General features: G+C 44.7%; 1 protein-coding gene across 3 annotated transcripts in view; it reads left to right on the forward strand.

The window, feature by feature from the left end:
* Nucleotides 1–20,220, forward strand: part of ABCC2 (ATP binding cassette subfamily C member 2) — a 75,738-nt gene that overhangs the window by 50,516 nt on the left and 5,002 nt on the right. For 2 of the 3 annotated variants that reach the window (XM_082722269.1, XM_082722271.1), the window contains 12 exons: nt 736–916; nt 6,371–6,494; nt 6,765–6,900; nt 8,119–8,338; nt 8,486–8,640; nt 11,244–11,399; nt 12,864–13,063; nt 13,950–14,076; nt 16,133–16,234; nt 16,661–16,804; nt 17,680–17,838; nt 18,814–18,980. In XM_082722269.1, coding sequence (XP_082578395.1) covers nt 736–916; nt 6,371–6,494; nt 6,765–6,900; nt 8,119–8,338; nt 8,486–8,640; nt 11,244–11,399; nt 12,864–13,063; nt 13,950–14,076; nt 16,133–16,234; nt 16,661–16,804; nt 17,680–17,838; nt 18,814–18,980 — 1,871 coding nt within the window. The remainder of the gene's footprint in view (nt 1–735; nt 917–6,370; nt 6,495–6,764; nt 6,901–8,118; nt 8,339–8,485; nt 8,641–11,243; nt 11,400–12,863; nt 13,064–13,949; nt 14,077–16,132; nt 16,235–16,660; nt 16,805–17,679; nt 17,839–18,813; nt 18,981–20,220) is intronic. The other variant, XM_082722270.1, reaches the window with a different exon arrangement.

The raw sequence follows: 20,220 nt of genomic DNA on the forward strand, positions 1-20,220 counted from the left end.
TGGTTATTTGAAGGGGAAGTTAGTTAGCTAGTTATTTGGTTTGTAGGCATCAGTTAAATTGATAGACTTTGATCTCAAGTGACATTCCTAAGCCCCCAGGAGGCTGGAAGAAGGTGTGTAGGGAAAACCGCATATCACTACAGAAAATAACTGAATATATCCACCAGGGAAGGAGTCTCCTCTTACACACAGGGTCTGGTGTTAGGATTAGGTGTTGGAAAGGAAAGAGGAAGGAAAAGAGATTAGGTGGTCAGGGCTACATTTTGAAACGGAGCCCTACTTTGAAACAGAATTAAGATGACTGTTTTTCTTTTCTTCTTCTTCTCCTCCTTCTTTCTTTTTCTTCTTCTTCTTCTTCTTTTTTTTTTTAAGAGCAAATCAAGGAAGGTGATAGACATTCTGGGTAATTGGAAGTTAGCTACTCATAGTTAGTGGGAGGTTAGTTTCTTTCCTTTTTTTTTTTTTTTTAAGATTTTATTTATTTATCAGAGAGAGAGAGCGAGCACAGGCAGACAGTGGCAGGGCGAGAAGCAGGCTCCCCGCCGAGCAAGGAGCCCGATGCGGGACTCGACCCCAGGACACTGGGATCATGACCTGAGCCGAAGGCAGCTGCTTAACCAACTGAGCCACCCAGGCGTCCAGTTTCTTTCCTTTTTAAGAGCAAGCCAAGGATGGTGGTGGCCAGAGCGTCTCACTAAGGGAAGGCGATGGTACAACTCCCTGTTGTTCTTTCAGACTCGACTCTTGGTTACGCACAGCATTCACTTTCTTCCCCAAGTGGATGAGATCGTGGTTCTGGGGCATGGCACCATCTTGGAGAAGGGATCCTACAGCTCTCTGCTGGCCAAGAAAGGATCATTTGCTAAGATTTTGAAGACATTCACAAAACAGACGGGTCCTGAGGAAGAGGCCACAGGTATGTACGGAAGAATGGAACAGGATAAAGTTTGGGTATGGACAGGGTAGGACTGGTAAACTGCTGTCTCCTTCCTGCACTGTTCAGTATCCAATAGATTAGATTTGGAAGCGAATTATGCAGAGAGCCCAAATCTGTTCTTTCTGTATTTTATGTCTCTGTAAAGAAACACAGTCTAAAAACTCTGTGCCTGAGCCAAATGGGGGGCTCATCTTGCTCATATGGTCTCTGACATGCAGTCGATGGACACTAGAAGGGTATGACTGAAGATTTAGGGCTATTAGCCCTTGTGGAAGAAACACTAGTGGCTTCAGGGGCCCCCTTTTAGGGATGCTGTGCTTCTATTGATTCATATTACCCATCCTATCCCACCACCCTGAATCCACTAAAACCACTTCCTGGATAGCTTCATAGGCTGGTCCCAAGTGTACACAGAATTTTTTTTCAAAGATTTTATTTATTTATAAAGTAGGCAGAGAGGTAGGTGGTGGGTGTGGGAGGAGCAGGCTCTCTGCTGAGCAGGGAGCCTGATGCAGGGCTCAATCCCAGGACCCTGAGATCATGACCTGAGCTGAAGGCAGAGGCAGTTTCCTTATGCTAAGTCTAGCCTTTTCCCCCCTCCCACTGAGCCACCCAGGCGTCCCTGTATACAGAATTCTTGATAAGCCCTAACAAAGTCATCTGGACCAATATACCAAAACCACTGGGTGTTTCAACTCGGGAAAAATCATGGCAGTTGCATGGTCTCACAGTGTACCATAGGAATAGCCCCTAATACCACCACTATTGGGATCATCAATTAGTTCTAGTCAGCAATGGAGCCCTGATCTCTGAGGACCTTCCCAAGGATCTGCCAACAGTAGTCCTGTACATAGTCCTAGGTATCTACTTCCATAGCAGTCACCAGCAGGAGATCAAGCCTGAGAAAGCAAGATCTGGAGAGTGAATTCCAGAAGTCAGTTGGGAGAGGGAGTAGCTACCGAGCCTGCAAGTAGCTACCGGGCTCATGCAGGCATTGAAGTCAGGAAATGTGATGGTTCAAAACCACCCTGAGGAGCTCAAGGGATGGAAAGAAAAGCCTAAACCAGAAAGTCTGTAAGTGTTGGAGGGATAGTGCAAGATCAAAAAAACGGGATGATCTGGGTGACAGGGACTGGCAGCCATCCCAGGAGACCGGGTAGGGGCACTTCAAACCAGCAGAAAGGAAGAAGCCAGAACTTTCCATCAGCCTTTATGTACTCTAGGGACTGGCCTGGAGAAAACTAAAAGCACCTGCCTGGGGAGCAAAGGTCCCAAGTCAAAGAGCAGTATCTGATGCTTGATTCCCCTGAGTCATTGCTTAGTCAACCACATCACCATGACCTGCTCCAACAGTTTCCTTATGCTAAGTCTAGCCTTTTCCCCCCCTCCCTTTGGCCATGATCGGAGTTTCTGGATTCTGTTATAAACCCACATGGATGGATAGCCCCTTTGAAGAATCTTGTCCTTTATGTACAAAGGTCAGTTTGCAAAACAGCTCATCAAGCCTTTGTTCTGGTAAACACTGATTAACTATGTCTGAGCGATGCCTGGCACGCTGCTAGCTGTTGGTTCTGGGACTCAAGGTTCAGACCAGTATATGGCAGAATGAAGGGAAGGGCAAGGTGACCTGTATCAATACTGGTTTGGTGTATTAGTTTCTTAATTAGCTGGCATAACAAAGAACCACAGACCAAGTGGCTTAAACAACAGAAATTTATTTTCTTATGGTTCTGGAGGCTAAGTCCCAAATCAAGGTGTTGGTAGGATTTGTTCCTTCTGAAGGTGATGGGGAAAGATATGTTTCAGGCTTCTCTCCTAGCTTCTGGAGGTTTCTTGGCAGTCTGGCAATTTTGGCTTGGAGACATTGTTCTCTGCCTTCATCTTCTCATGGGATGCATGTGTGTCTCTATGTCCAAATTTCCCCTTTGTATAAGGACATCAGACATAATGGATTAGGGGCCCATCCTACTCCAATCTAACCTCCTCATAACTATGTCTATAATGAGCCTACTGCCAAATAAGGTCATATTCTGAGGTAGTGGAAGTTAAGATTTCAACCACAAATTTGGCAGCAGACACAATTCAGTCTTTCACACCAGTCCTCTGACATACCCAAATTCATATCTTTCTTGTGTGCAAAATATATTCATGCCATACCGACACCCACAATGTCTTAATTATTCCAGTATCAACTCTAAGTCCAAAATCTCATCTAAATGTCAGTCCGAAGTCCCACATGTCAACATTTGACTCATGCAAGTCACTTGTGGGTGAGACCTGGAGTCTTGGGGCAGAATTCCTCTCCATCTGTCAAGCTGCAAGATCAGACAGGTTATCTGCTTCAGTAGTGAAACAAGCATAGGATAGACATTCCCATTCCAAAAGGGGAAGATCAGAAGGAAAAAGGGGGTCATGAATCCCAAGCAAATCTAAAATCTAGCAGGACAGATTCCATCAGATTTTTAAGGTTCGATAATGATCTTGTTTGGCCTGTTGCTGTCTGTTTAGGCTCAACCTGGGCTGGTGGTTTCAACTCTTCCACCCCTGGGCAGTGGTTGTACCCTATGGAACTGAAGAGTAGCCGACCCCAGTGTCATTTTTCCCTTTACTTGAATGATATAACACAGCCCTCCACAGCTGGATAGCTCTATTAGTACATTTTCCGCCTCTAGAATCCTAGAAGTCTGACAGTGTTCCTTCGTTTAGTCCTGTCTCTGTCCCCTTCAGTCTTAGCATTTCTGCTAAGAGGGTTGGTCAGATTAAGTCATATACTCAATCTCCTTAGTAAATCTGCTCTTGAGCCTTGCTGGTGGATTTTTCATTTTCACTATTGTGCTTTTCTAGAATTTGTTTTCCTTTTTAAAATTTGATCTCTTTATTGATGTTCTCTATTTGATGTGAACTCATACTTTATTTTTTATTAAAGATTTTTATTTATTTATCTGACAGACAGAGGCCACAAGCAGGCAGAGAGGCAGGCAGAGAGAGAAGGAGGGGAAGCAGGCTCTGCTGAGCAGAGAGCCTGATGCGGGGCTCGATTCCACGACCCTGGAATCATGACCCGAGCTGAAGGCAGAGGCTTTTTAACTCACTGAGCCACCCAGGTGCCCCTCATTCTCATACTTTAGATCTCAGACATGGCTTCCTTTCGTTCTTTGGACATATTTATAATAGTCAATTTGAAGTCTTTCTCTGCTAAGTCCAATGTCTGTGCTTGCATGGGTACAGTTCCTGTTGACTGTTCCTCCCCACCCCCATCCTGTATATGGTCCCATGCTTTCTCACAGTTTTTTTGTTGAAAACTGGTCACTTTAAATAATGCAACTCTGGAAATAAGATTTTTCTTCCTTACCCTGCCAGAATTTGTTGTTGTTTGTCCTGTTTAGTTTCCTTAACTAATTCTTATGAAATCTGTATTTTTTTTTGTCCTATGTGGCCACAGAAGTCTCCACTTGGTGGGTCAGCTATTGATTGGACAGAGATTTCCTTAAGGGCCTGGAATCAATAAGTCACTCAGCTTTTTCTGAAAGACTTCATGGTGGGAGGGAAGGCATGTCCCTAACATGCCGATAGGCAGTTGACAATTCTACTTCACCTTTTTTTCCTTCTTGCCCAGAGTCTGAAGGTTAGCCTGGTAAGAGAATATGGCCTTCTCATGTCTGTCGTGAGCATGTGCACAGCCCTAACCGTGCGTACAGTGTTCTAGATTGCCAGGAATACATTAAAAATATCAAAGATCTCTAAGGGTATCTTCTTCCCCCAAAACTTAAAAGTTTTTGTTTAGCTTATTATTTGCCCAGCTGTTATCATCCCTTAGGCAACTCCGATGTTAAACAGTTGCTGCTGATTATTTAAGCTAACTCCAGTAAGTCTGGTCCAATAAAGACAAGCCCTGTGAATCACTTCTCGGCCTTTTGGCTAAGATCAAGTGTAAAGACAAGCCCTGTGAATGGGGTTTTCTAGAGAACTGCAGGCAGGTCAAATAATGACAATTCTCTAGGGACTGAAATTGGTAATCCAGGGGAATGGGACTAGTAATCACAACTGCAACTTTTTACCCAGGCCTTTTTTATTTACCTTTAAATTCCCCTGACTCTCCCATCTTGGGGAGGCAAATTTGAGGCTTGTCCTTCCGTCTCTTCATTTGGCTTCATCTTGCGTAATCCCTTTCCTTGTTGAACAGTCAGTATCTCAGTGATTGCCTGTCCTGTTTATTGGGAAGTCAGACTTGGGTTTGGTTCCAGGATGAGACGTTTGGGAGAGTTTTGAACACATTCTCTTCCCTCCAGCAGTTAGGAGGCTGCTGATTTTTTTGTAGTTAACCATGTTTGTGAGGTTATTAGTATTCTAGGCTATAGCAGATCCCAGGAGGAAATTTATCAAAAAACTTCATGTTCTTACTGAGATTTAGCCATTTTTCTTAAATAAATGTTCCTTGGATTGTTGCAAGACTGGTTAATTTCAGAGTTATAAAGTTGGTTTTAACAATATTTTGCCATGGGGACACCTGGGTGGCTCAGTTGTTTGGGCGTCTGCCTTCGGCTCAGGTCATAATCCCAGGGTCCTGGGATCCAGGCCCACATCAGGCTCCCTGTCAGTGGGAGCCTGCTTCTTGCTCTCTCCCCGCTCATGCTCTTTTTTCACTCTCTCTCTCTCTGTCTTTCTCTCAAATAAATAAAGTCTTAAAAAATATATCTTGCCATTGATTTCATGGGGTTATCAATTTCCAGAGCTCTTTGTCGTTGCCACTGATGCCCAGGCTGTTTTACATTTTATTTTTAATTTCTAAAATTTATTTCTTATTTGCAGGATATGTTTTTTAAATGTTTTAAATTCAGGGATGCCTGGGTGGCTCAGTCAGTTAAGTGTCTAACTCTTGATTTTGGCTCAAGTTATGATCTCAGGTGGTGGGACTGAATCCCACATCAGACTCCCTGCTGGGCATGGGGCCTGCTTGGAATTTTCTCTCTCCCTTCCTCCTCCTCTCTCTCCCTCTCTAAAGGGGAAAGGGAGGGAAAAAAAGAATAAAAATTAAAATATATTTTAAATTCATAAAACTTTGTAAAGTTATTTGAAGTTCAAGAAGAGCATTTTCAATTTACACTCACCTCCTGAGTCAAGTCTAGGAATTAGGACTCTTCTGCTTATCTACTCTAACCCTTAAAAAGTTCTTTTCTTGCTGCAAAGAAAGTAAGACACTTCTGGGGATATTTCTCTCCTTTTGAACATTTCTCTTCTACTAGAAACTCCTCTCTCCTTTATTCTGGTATTCCTCGGTGTACTAATCAATAATCAATCTGGAACAAAATCACCAGCCTGTGTGTATGTCTGGGATCTCTTGCTGAGGGGCCAGCAAGGTCAGAAAAGAATTCTTGTTTGTAGAACTTTGCAGCTCTAAGTTGCCATCTCCCTAACCTTTGATGTGTCTCCTAGTCAATGAGGACACTGAAGATGATGATGACTGTGGGCTGATGCCCAGTGTGGAGGAAATCCCTGAGGATGTGGCCTCCTTAGCCACAAAAAGAGAGAACAGCCTTCATCGAACACTCAGTCGCAGGTTGGTCATCTCGTCAGCCGGCAGCCCTTGGCACATCCATATTTCCACTGGATCATTCTCTTTCTCTCTGTGGGCTTTTCCCAGGGGAGTGGACTCCGGGATACTCTCAGCCCTTCCTTTGTTTCTTTGAATGGAGTGGGGGTTGGGGGTGACAGATTTCCCCCAGAGCACTTCAATGTAAGCAGAGCGACTGTGACACGTGCTTGCTTCTTGACCTTGGGGTGCACTTACGTGCTCAAGAACGCATTCCCCCCCGCCCCGATTTCTCAGTTCTAGGTCCAATAGCAGGCATCGGAAATCCCTAAGAAACTCTCTGAAAACTCGGAATGTGAATACCCTGAAGGAGGAAGAAGAAACAGTGAAAGGACAAAAACTAATTAAGAAGGAATTCATACAAACTGGAAAGGTGGGCACCATAATAAAAAGTTCCATTTCAGGTGATACAAGGCTTGGGATCTGAACATTGTAAAGTTTGATAATTTGACTATCTGTCTACAGGAGGGATGAGTCTTGTGTGCTTTGCAAATCGTTAAATTCATCATTGAAATGTTGGTAGAGGCTTTGGGCTTTCTATCAAATCATATTTCCCGTGTATATCCTCCTAGCACATTTCATGAATGATTCCATTCTGATATGGGGAGAGAACAATAAAACTGCTTTGAGATGCAAGTCTTGGACCCAGAGAACACTAATAAATCAATCTCAGAGCACACGATTCAAATTAGTAAAGCTTAAGACCTTAAACCTAAGACCTTGTTTTCTTGTTTGTTTATTTGTTTTTGTTTTGTTTTTTAAGATTTTATTTATTTATTTGACAGCCTGAGATCACAAGTAGGCAGAGAGGCAGGCAGAAAGAGAGGAGGAAACAGGCTCCCTGCTGAGCAGAGAGCCCGATGCCAGCTTGATCCCAGGACCCTGGGATCATGACCTGAGCCAAGGCAGAGGCTTTAACCCACTGAGCCACCCAGGCGCCCCTAAGACCTTGGTTTTAACTTAAGTCCAAATTAATAATTTAACTTGTTTTAAGTTAAAACATTAAGTTTTTTAACTTTAAGTCCAAATTAATCTTTCAAGGTCTACAGTATAAACCCCATCCCATTCTGGGGTGTGTGTGTGTGTGTGTGTTTGTGTGTGTGTGTGTGTTGTTCTTGTTGTCATTGTTGTTCCACTCTGTTTTTGTCTTTCTCCCTTGATAGCATCTAGAAGCTCATTAATAATGTGATGTTATGGGGCACCCGGGTGGCTCAGTGGTTTAAGCCTCTGCCTTCAGCTCGGGTCATGGTCTCAGGGTCCTGGGATCGAGCCCCTCATCGGGCTCTCTGCTCTGCAGGGAGCCTGCCTCCCCCTCTCTCTCTGCCTGTCTCTCTGCCTACTTGTGATCTCTGTCTGATAAATGAATAAAATCTTAAAAAAATAATACATAATGTGATGTTATTTCCCCTGCACTGTATTTCAGCATTGATTATGATCCTGGCCCAATGCAGAAATAGACCACAGATGACCAAACCTTGCTACCTGCTATCCACTTTTCCAGGGGAGGCCACTCCTCCTTGTGATTGGTATTCTAGGTAATTCCTCACCAAATGCCATTAGGATTTCTAACACTGAGGATGGGGCTTTTCAGGTGAAGTTCTCCATCTACCTCAAGTACCTAGGAGCAATAGGATGGTATTCGATATTCTTCATCATCTTGGCCTATGTGATCAATTCTGTGGCTTATATTGGATCCAACCTCTGGCTCAGTGCTTGGACCAATGACTCTAAAACCTATAATGGTACTGACTATCCAGCGTCTCAGAGAAACCTGAGAATTGGCGTCTATGCAGCTCTGGGATGCGTGCAAGGTACGTCTGATGGCAATGACAGCCATCTCTTAGAGAATCTGTCTCGTCTGTGTACTTTGCCTAGACTCAGGGCAAAAAAAAAAAAATGCCCTTGTGTCCTTGGCACAAGTCCTGCGGATCCTGCTGACTAAATGGTTCTGTTTCTAGGTGCATTTGTGCTCATAGCAAATCTCTGGAGTGCCCATGGTTCTACTCACGCATCAAACATCCTTCATAGGCAACTGCTAAGCAGTATCCTTCGAGCACCCATGAGTTTCTTTGACACAACGCCCACAGGCCGGATTGTGAACAGGTTTGCTGGGGTAAGTACCTGAATGGCTGTGTGATGTGTTTGTATGTTGAGGGTGTTTCCACTCTGACAGGGACAGAATTCTCCCACGGCCCGAGGCAATGCCATGCTGGTACAGTTCCTCCATCCACTTAGCATGCACATGCTTCCTGCATCCCCAGGATGAGGTCCCAAGGATCCTGGAGACACAGAGACAAAAAGCTCTGGCCCTTTAAGGTGCTCACCATCTAGTGAGGGAAACAACCAAGGAAATAAGAGGAGTATAATGGAGGACAGTAAAACCAGTGACAGCGATGTGTGTAGACTGGTGTTCTGGGAACACAAAACAGTGACAGAGAACAGCAGTAGTAGCTCAGCCTGGGTGACAGGGCGGGAAATGACAGAAAACATGAGACTTAGGTCCTAGAAGGAACTTTCTTAGCCATGGAGATGGTGGAGCCAGGGGTTGGCGGTAGAAACAAAATGAGAAGGAATATTCTGCTGAGGGGGAAACACAAGTAAAAGCACGATCACTGGCTAGAATGGTGAATAAAAGGGAAAACAGGAAAACCCTTTGTTTGGTTTATGTTCTGTTCCTGCTTCTATCTTTGCTACTTTAAGAATAAACTGGGTCTGAACTGTGGAAGAGAGCCACATATAATTTAATTTAATTTTTAAAAGAATTTTATATATTTGACAGAGCGAGAGAGGGAACACAGGCAGGGAGAGTGGGAGAGGGAGAAGCAGGCTTCCTACTGTGCAGGGAGCCCTATGTAGGGGCTTGATCCCAGCCAAAGGCAGATGCTTACTGACTGAGCCACACGGGTGCCCCAAATTTTAATAAGGTTCTAAAACCTGGTCTCTACATACTGCAGATTCTGGAGCCCTTGGCATTCACTCATTCCAAAGCACTTCTCGAGCACCCAAGAGGAACACTGGAATGCTCACTAAACGTTAAGATTGTAGATGGCTCTCTTCCAAGGGCCAAACCCAACTCATTCATTCTCAGTGCATAGGAGATAGTAATTTCAGAAACAGAGGAAGAAAGCAAGGAATTCTGAGTGACAGCCAACTGTCATCAGCCCAGTTTAAGTCCTCTGTTATTAGAAGAGGGAGCACGTTTTTCAAAATGTCTGAGCAGCTACGGGCCCTTCCTGGTTTCGTCTTGGAGCAGACAGAAGAAAGGCCAGCCCACAGCCAGGTTCTGGGGACACAGGGCCTGCTTCAAAAGTGGGCACATTGATTGGTCTGCATTTTTCACTTTCCTCTAGGACAAAATTGGTGAGCATGAGGTCATTGGGGACCACTTCAATAGGTTTTCTGCTCTTCAACAGAACCTAAAATAGCACACAATTTTAGATGGGAAGATTCTCATGGGAATCTTGCAAAAATTGCACACCCTTTTCTTATGTTGCCAAATATACATCATTTCTGAAAAAAGAATGCAGAACTCTTACTGTGAGTTAGTAAGGCAACTGTTCTATTTTGCTCACTGCTTTTGCATGAAAAAGGAAGCTCGTGTTTGATTACATGGTGAGTTATAGGGGAAGGTGGCCCATGCCTATAAAGGAAAGTTTGATTTAGAATCCTCTAGGATTGATAGCTGAGCCCCTAAGAAGAGGTGAAGGGAAAGGGTGGAAGAAAGAAAGCTGGATAATCTGTGCCAAGTAGGGGTAAAAAGTAATCTACATAGAACTCATAGCCTGTGAGGATTTCTTTTTTTCTGCCAATCCTGGACATAAAGTTATTTGCATCCTGCTTTGACTTTGGGAAGGTAAGTTAGACTCAGGAGTCATTCAGGACTCTCTTGGGAAACTTACCCTTATCAGATTGGGACACTCCAGAGATAATTTGAATTTGCCTTGATAATCACATATTACTAATTATAGAATCAGCATAATCTAAGAAATAATCAGTCAGGGAAACCCAAAGTGTAAGTCAGGCTTCCTTGTACAGTATACTAAACCATTATCCATTCATCCACCCGTCCATTTGCTCATTTATTCAGCATGACATGAAGGCAATATGGCAGCAAGACCCATTTTTCACCTCTGGGTTACTCTGTTAGAACACTGGTCAGGCAAGGGTCACATTCAAACTCCTCCTCCCTCTCCCCTTGAGGCTCTGTGCTCGGTGGAGAAAACAACTTCCTAGGTAGAGGATGGTTCTTTAGTCAAGTGGGGGTGACCAGGCTTGTTGACTGGAGCCTTCATACGAATTGAATGCTGGTTATGTGCCAGGCTCTGTTTAGGCACTCAATGGAATAAGGCCCCTTGTATTGTTAGATTAATTGAATTGGCTTGGTTATAGGAGGATTTACCTGTAAAGCTCTATTAGCTTTAAATTAGGCCATTACATTGGTTTAATAAATTCAAAAACCTTTACCAAGTCTATTGAAAAAGGTGAAGGGTGACTTCCGTGTCTGTTTGGAGGGGTTTAGAAAGATGAAGAAATTACAGAAATGAGATTGGCTATTGGGAGGAGCACAACAGTATATTGCAAATGAATATCATGAAATGATTAAACAAAGGAGACACTGAGAACCCAGAATCAAACAAATTCTCTGCTGGAATCAGGAAGAAGGAAAATGGGGCAGGAATCCATTAGTATACCATTCTTCTAATTCTGTGTTCCTAGGATATTTCCACAGTGGATGACACCCTTCCCTTATCCTTGCGCAGCTGGATATTGTGCTTCCTGGGAATAATCAGCACCCTTGTCATGATCTGCACGGCCACTCCAATCTTCGTCGTGGTCATCATTCCTCTTGGCATCATTTATGTGTCTGTTCAGGTAGGTTTGGAAACAGCCAGGTCTCCTCTCTACTTATGAAAGCCCAGGTTCTTTCCTGAGAATCTTCTGTTTTGTCTATTGCTAGTCACTTAGTCCCATCCAGCATCTTTGTCATTTAGTCCTATATTGATATACCAAGGAGCTGTAGGCCACTGTCTAGAGCTCAAACATCAATACCAATTGGTATATGGTTCAGAGAGGATCTCACCTTAGCTGCTGACCCCAGAAGCTTATATGGGGCAGATTTATGTTTGGATCCAAGACTACCTTGAGGTAGTCAAGCCATCCAGAGGTTGGCTCTGGATGATCTTGAAGTTCAGTAAGATCTCCCATAATGGTTAAGTCATTGGTTGCTTCTAGAAGGGTTATATACTATGGCTGCTTCCTTGATTGGCTTAGGCTTATCTGCTGGGAGATGTATCTTGGCAGGAGCTAGATCTCTTCTCACTTCAGGGTAGTTCTAGTTTCACTGCGATGCCTATGAATGATGGGATGTCTGTAGGCTCAATGTCAGTATGTTCCTGAGGGAACTGGTGGCTTGAAAGCCAATTCTCAGGAAAAAAAAAAAAAAAAAAGAAGGGACTCCATTCCCATATTAAAAACTGATGAGGGGAGGCAAGCTGTGGAGAGAATTCCTTAGGATGATCTATTCGCCTTGGGAAAACAATTCTAAAAAACTTTCATTCAAGGGCAGCCCTGTCACCTGTGGTAAGGTGATACCCCCTGGTATTTGTATTAAGTTCCTCAGGTACATTGTTACCTCAATGACCGCCTCTCAGCCAATAAAGAAGCAGGATATTTAAGGAAATTTCCAGGTATAACATTTTGAATTCTGACACTCAAATGCCCATCCCTTTCCTTGTTTCAACAAATCTCCACAGAATCTCGTAGCACCACTGAACCTCTTCCCACTGAACCTCATCCTTCAACCCTTGTGTCTCAAAATCCAACTGTACACTTTTAGTTCTAGTTCTTAGACTCTCGACACTCCACACATTTCCAGAACTATCTCTGTCTTCACAAACCACTGAAGCACAGTACGGTCACTTACCTGACTCTTCAATTTTTATCTAAACCTCAGAATGCTTTTCTCTGGCCATTTCCTGCCCCTCTCCACTTTCCATGCCCCTTGGATCCCAGCTACAATTTACAAAATCCATTTGGAGACGATTTTTCTAGCTGCTACAAAAACTGTCACTTGGACAGTGTATGCAGATTCTTGGGAGAATATGGATTAGGCTGACAAAATTCCTCATGTGGTTATAATCTCACCTTCATTGTCTTCTGTTCTCCACCAACCTCTTCCTTTGTGCCTCTCTCTTCATTCCTCTAACCAGAGGGGATGCTGGAGGCTTCTGTCCTGTTCAAATATGGGCAGTGCCCATGAAGGTGAAAGGCCACCGAGGAAGAGGTATTCCATATGCAACATGATTATGTGACTGACTCTTTACTTTTGGGGTCCAGATATTTTATGTGGCCACTTCCCGCCAGCTGAAACGCCTGGACTCTGTCACCAGGTCCCCAATCTACTCTCACTTCAGTGAGACAGTGTCAGGTTTGTCCGTCATCCGTGCCTTTGAGCACCAGCAGCGATTTCTGCAACACAATGAGAGGCAGATTGACACCAACCAGAAATGTGTCTTCTCCTGGATTGTCTCCAACAGGTGAGGCTGCCCCTGTGTATTTACTGAAATATGCACTTTAAGCTTCCACGTGTTTGATATTAGCTATGGGAGGGGAGGGGTAACCAGTGATGTGAATTTCACTGTGGCCAAACATGGCTGTCCCCTGTAAGTAGAAGAAAGTATGAGCTTCAGGGTCAGAGACGGAGTCCCTGTGCCTACTTTGCTATTTACCAAGCTAGGTAAAATGCCTTGACCTTCAAAGGAAAATCTCAGTTCTTGTTTTTACAATGACATAACCTATATCATATATCATAAGTCAAATGACCTCTATAAGCATTTGATATCCCAGGCACCAAACAAGCGGGGTGAGCTGGGCATTCGTAGTTGGGATCCCTGAGAAGTGGATGTGAGATTCTCCACAGGCAGGACACTCTTTGTAGGGTGGCAAAAGAAGCTTGCTCGCTTGGTAAAGCATGTCACTCAACCTTGGGGTTTTGAGTTTGAGCCCCATGTTGGGGGTACAGTTTACTTAAAAAAAAAAAAAAAAAAAGTGAATTCCCAAACTGCACTCTAGGCTCCCTGAATCAATCTCCTGGGAAAGAGTCCCAGAATTTTCTTGCATGAATTTTGTATTTTTAATAATTACCTCAGACCATTCTTCTGCTTTGGCAAGTATGAGAGACCCTGAATCACAGGATTCTCTTCATGTAGCCAACTTCCCTAGTACCTTTAAAATGCCATTTATTTTCTAAAACCTAACTTTAAAAGACTTCAGGAACATATGATATAGTCAGATTGAGACATTTGTAAGAACACAGCCCAACCAACTCAATCCCTCCCCATGTTCCATGGACATGTAGGTTGCTGGTTAAGGTAAGGAGGTGAATGTCAGTGACACTTTTTCTCTGGTTCTGTTGCCCTACAGGTGGCTTGCAATTCGTCTGGAGCTGATTGGGAACCTGATTGTCTTCTTTTCATCCCTGATGATGGTTATTTATAAAGATAACCTCCGTGGAGACACTGTGGGCTTTGTTTTGTCCAATGCGCTTAATGTGAGTATGAAGGTTGGAAGTTAAATTAATGCACTTATTCTCAAACTGAGTCTAGAGTATACTGTGGAGGTTGTGTTCTTGATTCCTTTCTAGATCCAGAGGGACTAGGGAACTGAAGTTCAAGCCCTGGCTCTGTCTCTTACTAATTGTGTGACCTATCGACATGTTCCTTACCCTTTCTGAGTGGGTACCAGTGTCATCTGGAAAAATGGACAAAAATTTTGTTGCCCTTGGGAGTTAAGAAAGCAGTGTGAGGGGTGCCTGGGGGGCACAGTGGGCTAAGCATCCAACTCTTGGTTTCGGCTCAGGTTGTGATCTCAGGGTTGTGAGATAGAGCTCTGTGCTGGGCTCTGTGCTGCTCAGCATGGAGTCTGCTTGGGATTCTCTCACCCTCTGCCTCTCCCCCTACACTCGTGCACATACTCTCCCTCCCACTGTCTCCCTCTAAATAAATCTTAAAAGAAGACAGCAATTCAATATGACTTAATCTGATAGTTCCCTGCCTCTTTACCTCTTTGCCTGATTCTAGTCAAAAGAGAATAAATGAGAAATGAGTTTCTTTCCGTTTATTATTTTTTTTAAGAAGGCTCCACACCCAACGTGGGACTCAAACGCATGCCCCCCCTTTTTTTTAATATTTTATTTATTTATTTGACAGACAGAGATCACAAGTAGGCAGAGAGGCAGGCAGAGAGAGAGGGGGAAGCAGAGCCCAATACCGGGCTTGATCCCAGGACCCTGAGACCATGACCCAAGCCGAAGGCAGAGGCTTTAACCCACTGAGGCACCTAGGCGCCCCTCAAACACATGCCCTTGAGATCAAGAGTCATATGCTTCACCAGCTGAGCCAGCCAGGTGCCCCCAGTTTCTTTTCCATAATAGTAACAAAGTCTTTTGAATATCTTTTTCTATTTTTGTTTTTCTTAAATCACAGAATAAATTCTAATAAAGAATGTAGTCCAGTAAACTATATAATGTATCCCCAGTATGACTAGGCAATACATTATTTCCTAGTGCCCAAGGTTGTGGCTGACACTACAATCTGTATTCACTAAAGGATACTCATTTTATGAGTCATTTGGCCATCTTTCACGATATTTGGGGAACTAACATATTGGCTTACATAACTACCAGTCTGTTCTGTATGGTGCTGTGCTCATTTGGAGTTGTTAAGGCCTAAGGCAATCATGGTGGGGCCCCAAAGAGAACTTTCTTATACACCAGAGTTATTCAGTTCCTTGCTGCACTGCTCCTTCATTACCCTCAACCCCATTTTTGGGCTCATTAACCTCGGGGAGATGGGGCAAAGACAACGGTTAGACTAAATGAAAACAAAAACATTCAGATATCAACAATTCATTTCACGTGGTTCTACCTAAACAAAGTGGTTACTCTTCTCTCCAACATCCTGTACTCTCCCTCTTTTCAACCACCATTTGCTCAAAAAAAAAAAAAAACACAAAAAACAAAAAACCAACAACCCTGGTCTAAGTGTATGTGTGAAAGAAACTTGCATCTATGTAATCCACAGATTCCCCAGGCTCTAGACTGGCGCAGACTTGGACAAGCTCTTACTGCTGGTTACACGTATTTCTGCAGGAAGGAGTTTACTGGGGTAAAGAGGGTCCTTGTCAATGCTCCACCCCGAGAGAAGAAGCAGCTTTTTGGAAAGTTTTCTCTTATGCTTTCCCCATTTATAGAATGCCACCCACTCTTCCTTCTACAGAGAACATTGGGCTTCCAGGCAGGAGATTGGAGTTCTGGTCCCCCTCTACCCCCTGCCAGCTTCTCCAACCCCAACTTAGCCCCAGCCGCTCTGGTCTCGTGTTGTCTTTCATGTGCCGTCACATGGTTGAGGTCTTACTTGTCTTCCAGACCATACTGGTCTCATTGCCTCCCCCAAGGAGGTGAGGACTGTCACTGACACTTTTCCCTGTTCTCTCAAAGAGCTCGGCAGAGTGCTAGTACGAAGTGGGCATCAGATTGACCTTATGGCTTGACTGAGCTGGTATCTAAGCCAGAGGTGATCTTTCGTTTTCTGGGTTTTTTTCTGTAGATCACACAGACCTTGAACTGGCTAGTGAGGATGACGTCAGAAATAGAGACCAACATTGTGGCTGTTGAAAGAATAAATGAGTACATAAAAGTGGAAAACGAGGTAAGGAGGATTTAGAAGAACCCAGGGACGAGGCAAAGAAAAACGTTCCCTTCCAGAGTGCATCTTTACCCTGTCTAGCGATTTTACGGGGAGTCACAAAGGTTCTTCTGAAGTTTGCTTTGCTCTAATTCAACCCAATTTCTTAAAACTTAAAATAGGAAATGGTTTAGGGGGAGGTCTTGGAATGAACCAAGTTAAAGGTGTCTTCATTCTGGAAGTCCACAGAGCAGCACTGTGGAATGGAGCTTCTTTGATTGAATAAGGCAGGAACCTTCTGGAAGTACTAGTCTAATTCATTCTAGTCCATACAGATGCCCACAGGCGGCTAGGACACTGCTATCCTCCTAGTCTGTGACACGAGACCTGTGGGGATTATTCAGTGAGTTGCCACCATGTAAAGCACTTCTCTTCCTGTCTCTTTGCCAGGCACCCTGGGTGACTGATAAGAGACCTCCCCCAGGATGGCCCAGCAAAGGGGAGATCCAGTTTAACAACTACCAAGTGCGGTACCGGCCGGAGCTGGATCTTGTACTGAGAGGGATCACTTGTGACATTAGGAGCATGGAGAAGGTATGTGGAGCTGAAGAAAGGCCTGAATGTGCGTCCTCGTGATCAGGACACAGTTGGACACAGGGGTGGAAAGCAGCTGGACTCTGCTTTCATTATTGGGCTGGAATGAGAGGGTCAGGGCAGTCTTCTGCCCTGGGAAGGTGCAGGGACACAGCTCCACCACCAGAGGGCAGGATATCAACAGAGGATCAAACCGACTTACGGGGCTGGAAGGGTTTTCCGCTCAGCCCTTCCCGGTTTCCCTGAGGTGCGGGGGGCAGCACCGTCTTCGCCTCTGGCTGATGGGGGCTCATTTCCTGTAAGGGCCATGTCTTGTGGAGGGGAAGTCAGGAAGCACCCAGCCTAGGGAAGGAACTGGTGAGGACAGCAATGTGGTCCCAGCAGAGAGAATGATTTAGTTCTCTGGTCTGCAAAGTCCTGCACCTTCCTGTGGTGCTCCTGTTCTCAAGGACTTGGGGTCTGATGTAAAAATATAGAAACGTTTAAAAAAAAAAAAAAGTGTCTGGGTAAGGTTGCTGATGAGGTTCTCAAGTGATGTGAGACCTGACTTTCCCTTTTCCTCACTTCTAAACAAAGATTAAAAAAAAAAAAAAAACCTATAATGTCCAGTCATAATTGTAACAGTTGCTGATGTGTCCAACAGTCATTGTGGTTCTGAGCAACAGTAATTGAGAAAGCAGAATGAGAAGGCCTCTTTTTCTGACATCTGGGCACTTTTTTTTCTCTCACCAAAACCAAAATATTGTAGAATATCTTTCAGAAGGAGGAGCCAATCACTGTCTCTTTCCACCTGGGGTTATGAATGGCCCAGGCTAAAATCATCCCCCCGAAGAAGTACTTGGTGAACTAATGTGCAAAGGGAAATGTATTTACAGATTGGTGTGGTCGGCAGGACAGGAGCTGGGAAGTCTTCCTTGACAAATGGCCTCTTCAGAATCCTTGAGGCTGCAGGTGGCCAGATCATCATTGATGGAGTAGATATTGCTTCCATTGGGCTCCATGACCTCCGAGAGAAGCTGACCATCATCCCCCAGGTGAGTTCTAGAACTTGTTTTGTACCAGCCACAGGGGACAGATTTTATGCAGGAAACATATGCATCTGCTTCTTGATGTATATTCACTTAGCAGTGTCATTTCTGCAGGCTACCAAGGATATCTACGCCCGTTCCCTAAGACACATCCTTGCTAGAACTTAAAAATAACGCTGGCATTTTGTGGGGATAGGCTTGTGTGACTGCCAGCATCTAACCGCTAGGTGGCAGGAAAACAACAGAAGTGAAATAGAGCAGATGATTATTTAGCATTTCTAGAGCCCATCCTGGGTTCACAAGACCATTGCAATCAACATTTGCAGTTTTGCTGCTGAAGCTTGAAACCATTAAGCTTTATACTCCCCATTTGCTATCGTTAAAAGACAGTGGAGGGAATTTGCTGCAGGTTTTTGCCAGCAAGTGGAACGCTTAGTGTGCATCAGCAAAAAAGTCTTCCCTTTGGCTTCCTCTGGACCCTCCCAAATAAGGTCTGCCTTGGAGGCTTCTTGGCCTGGGGGTGGGAGGTGGTATGTGGGTCCATTCTTCCTCTCTTCTTGTAGCCAAGTCTCTGGGGATGGTTTTGTCTTGTCCAATATTCACTCAGTTTGATGTAATCTTTTCTCCAGCTTCTTCAAAAGCTTAATACATTCTTCCATGACTGACCTGTCCCTTCCCCGGCCCACCCCTGATCCCTTCACTTCCATACCCTGAATTTTCATCTGAGGGTGTGGAACATTCCTCTTACCTTCTTAAGATATGCTGAGGTGAACTTGGAAATCCATAAATGAATCTCGCAGTGAAAAAACCGAGAGCTCCCCTTTATCTAGTGGAAGCCCCCTAGGCTTCACAAGAGCTTGACCACTAATGAGCTGTGCATCTCGGGCCAGTCCTATCTGCCCTCTTCTAGCCACAAATAAAACCTGCTAGACCCTTTCTTGTCATGAGCTTCAATAGCCCCCCTCCTCCCTTGACTCACAGGATCCCATCCTGTTCTCTGGAACCCTGAGGATGAACCTAGACCCTTTTAACAACCACTCAGATGAGGAGATTTGGAAGGCCCTGGAGCTGGCTCACCTCAAATCCTTTGTATCTGGCCTGCAACTTGGGTTGTCTCATGAAGTGACAGAAGCTGGTGACAACCTTAGGTAATGTTTCATAACCCACTTCCTCCCACTGCCTGAGGTGGGGGGAAGCACCCCTTTGTTCCTGGTGCTAATAGTATTCTGTGGGATCACAGGATCACTCCGGTCCTGGGTGCCTTCCGAGTGGTAGACAGGGCATGGACCCTGAGCTGAGGAAGCTCCGAACAGAAGGGTGGCCCAGTAGCTCTGGCTTCCCTTGGGAACTTGTTACGAATGCAGACTCTGACACTAGACCGACTCATCAGAATGTACGTGTTAGCAAGAGTCCCAGGTGATCTGTGTGTACATTACAGCTTGAGAAGCACTACCTAGAGCAGAGAGTCTTAGTCCCTAGAACCCCTTAGGGAAACATTTAAAAATCCCAATGCCCAGGTGGTGCCCCAGACCCACTGAATCGGGGCCCAGGTGACATCAGTGACATCAGTGTGTAGCCTTGATACAGAATGCCATCCCATTTGTTTTCCATCAGCAACGGATCTGGGAACTAGCAGGACGTAAGTGGGTCTTCAGGCCTATGCAAAAGACCCTTCAGTCCACAAATATGTCCTGATCGCGTAGAAAATGTCGTGTAGCAGATAAGCAGCCATGAAGGGCTGTGGAGCTCCTTTGGCCGGATATGACATGGGGGCCTTGACATGTCTGGTTTGTGAGAACACCACATCCGACCCTCTTTCTCTCTTCATGCTGGGGACACTTAAATGGCACGACCAGGGCCTTGATTTCAGACCTGGGTTGGAGGGGTTGAAGCCTCCATTTCTCTGGTGAGTGATGGGAGGTGGGTCATGTGGAGAGAGACAGCAGCTGAAAGCCAGACTGGCACCTGGGCCCCAGCCTGCTCTAGGAAGCCCCCCAGGGCCAGGCAGGAGGGCATGCAACCGAACTCCAGTCTTGCCCTGTCTCTGTGCGGACACTACAGTAGAAAACTGGGAGTTCATCTTGGGTGACTTCTCATCTCCAGCAGAAATTTTCTTGTGGAGAATTACAGAACTTTAGCCCAGCCCCCCTCTGTGTAATATGTTCCCTAATGGCCACAGCAGGAAAGAGCAATTAGCGAATTCCCAAATATTTCCTCCACATCATTTCCCAAAGCTGCTTTATGTAAGTAAGAGGTCCAGCCTTCATTACTGGCTTTTAGCAAATTAAAGTGATTTGCATTTTACAAGCATATTCGATTTCCACATACATTGCATCTCACACCAAGACACCAAGTTCATTAGATAGCTACGTCTCTAATCGAGGCAGA

The sequence above is a fragment of the Mustela nivalis genome (genome assembly GCF_964662115.1).
Source record: "Mustela nivalis genome assembly, chromosome: 2".
NCBI lineage: Eukaryota > Metazoa > Chordata > Mammalia > Carnivora > Mustelidae > Mustela > Mustela nivalis.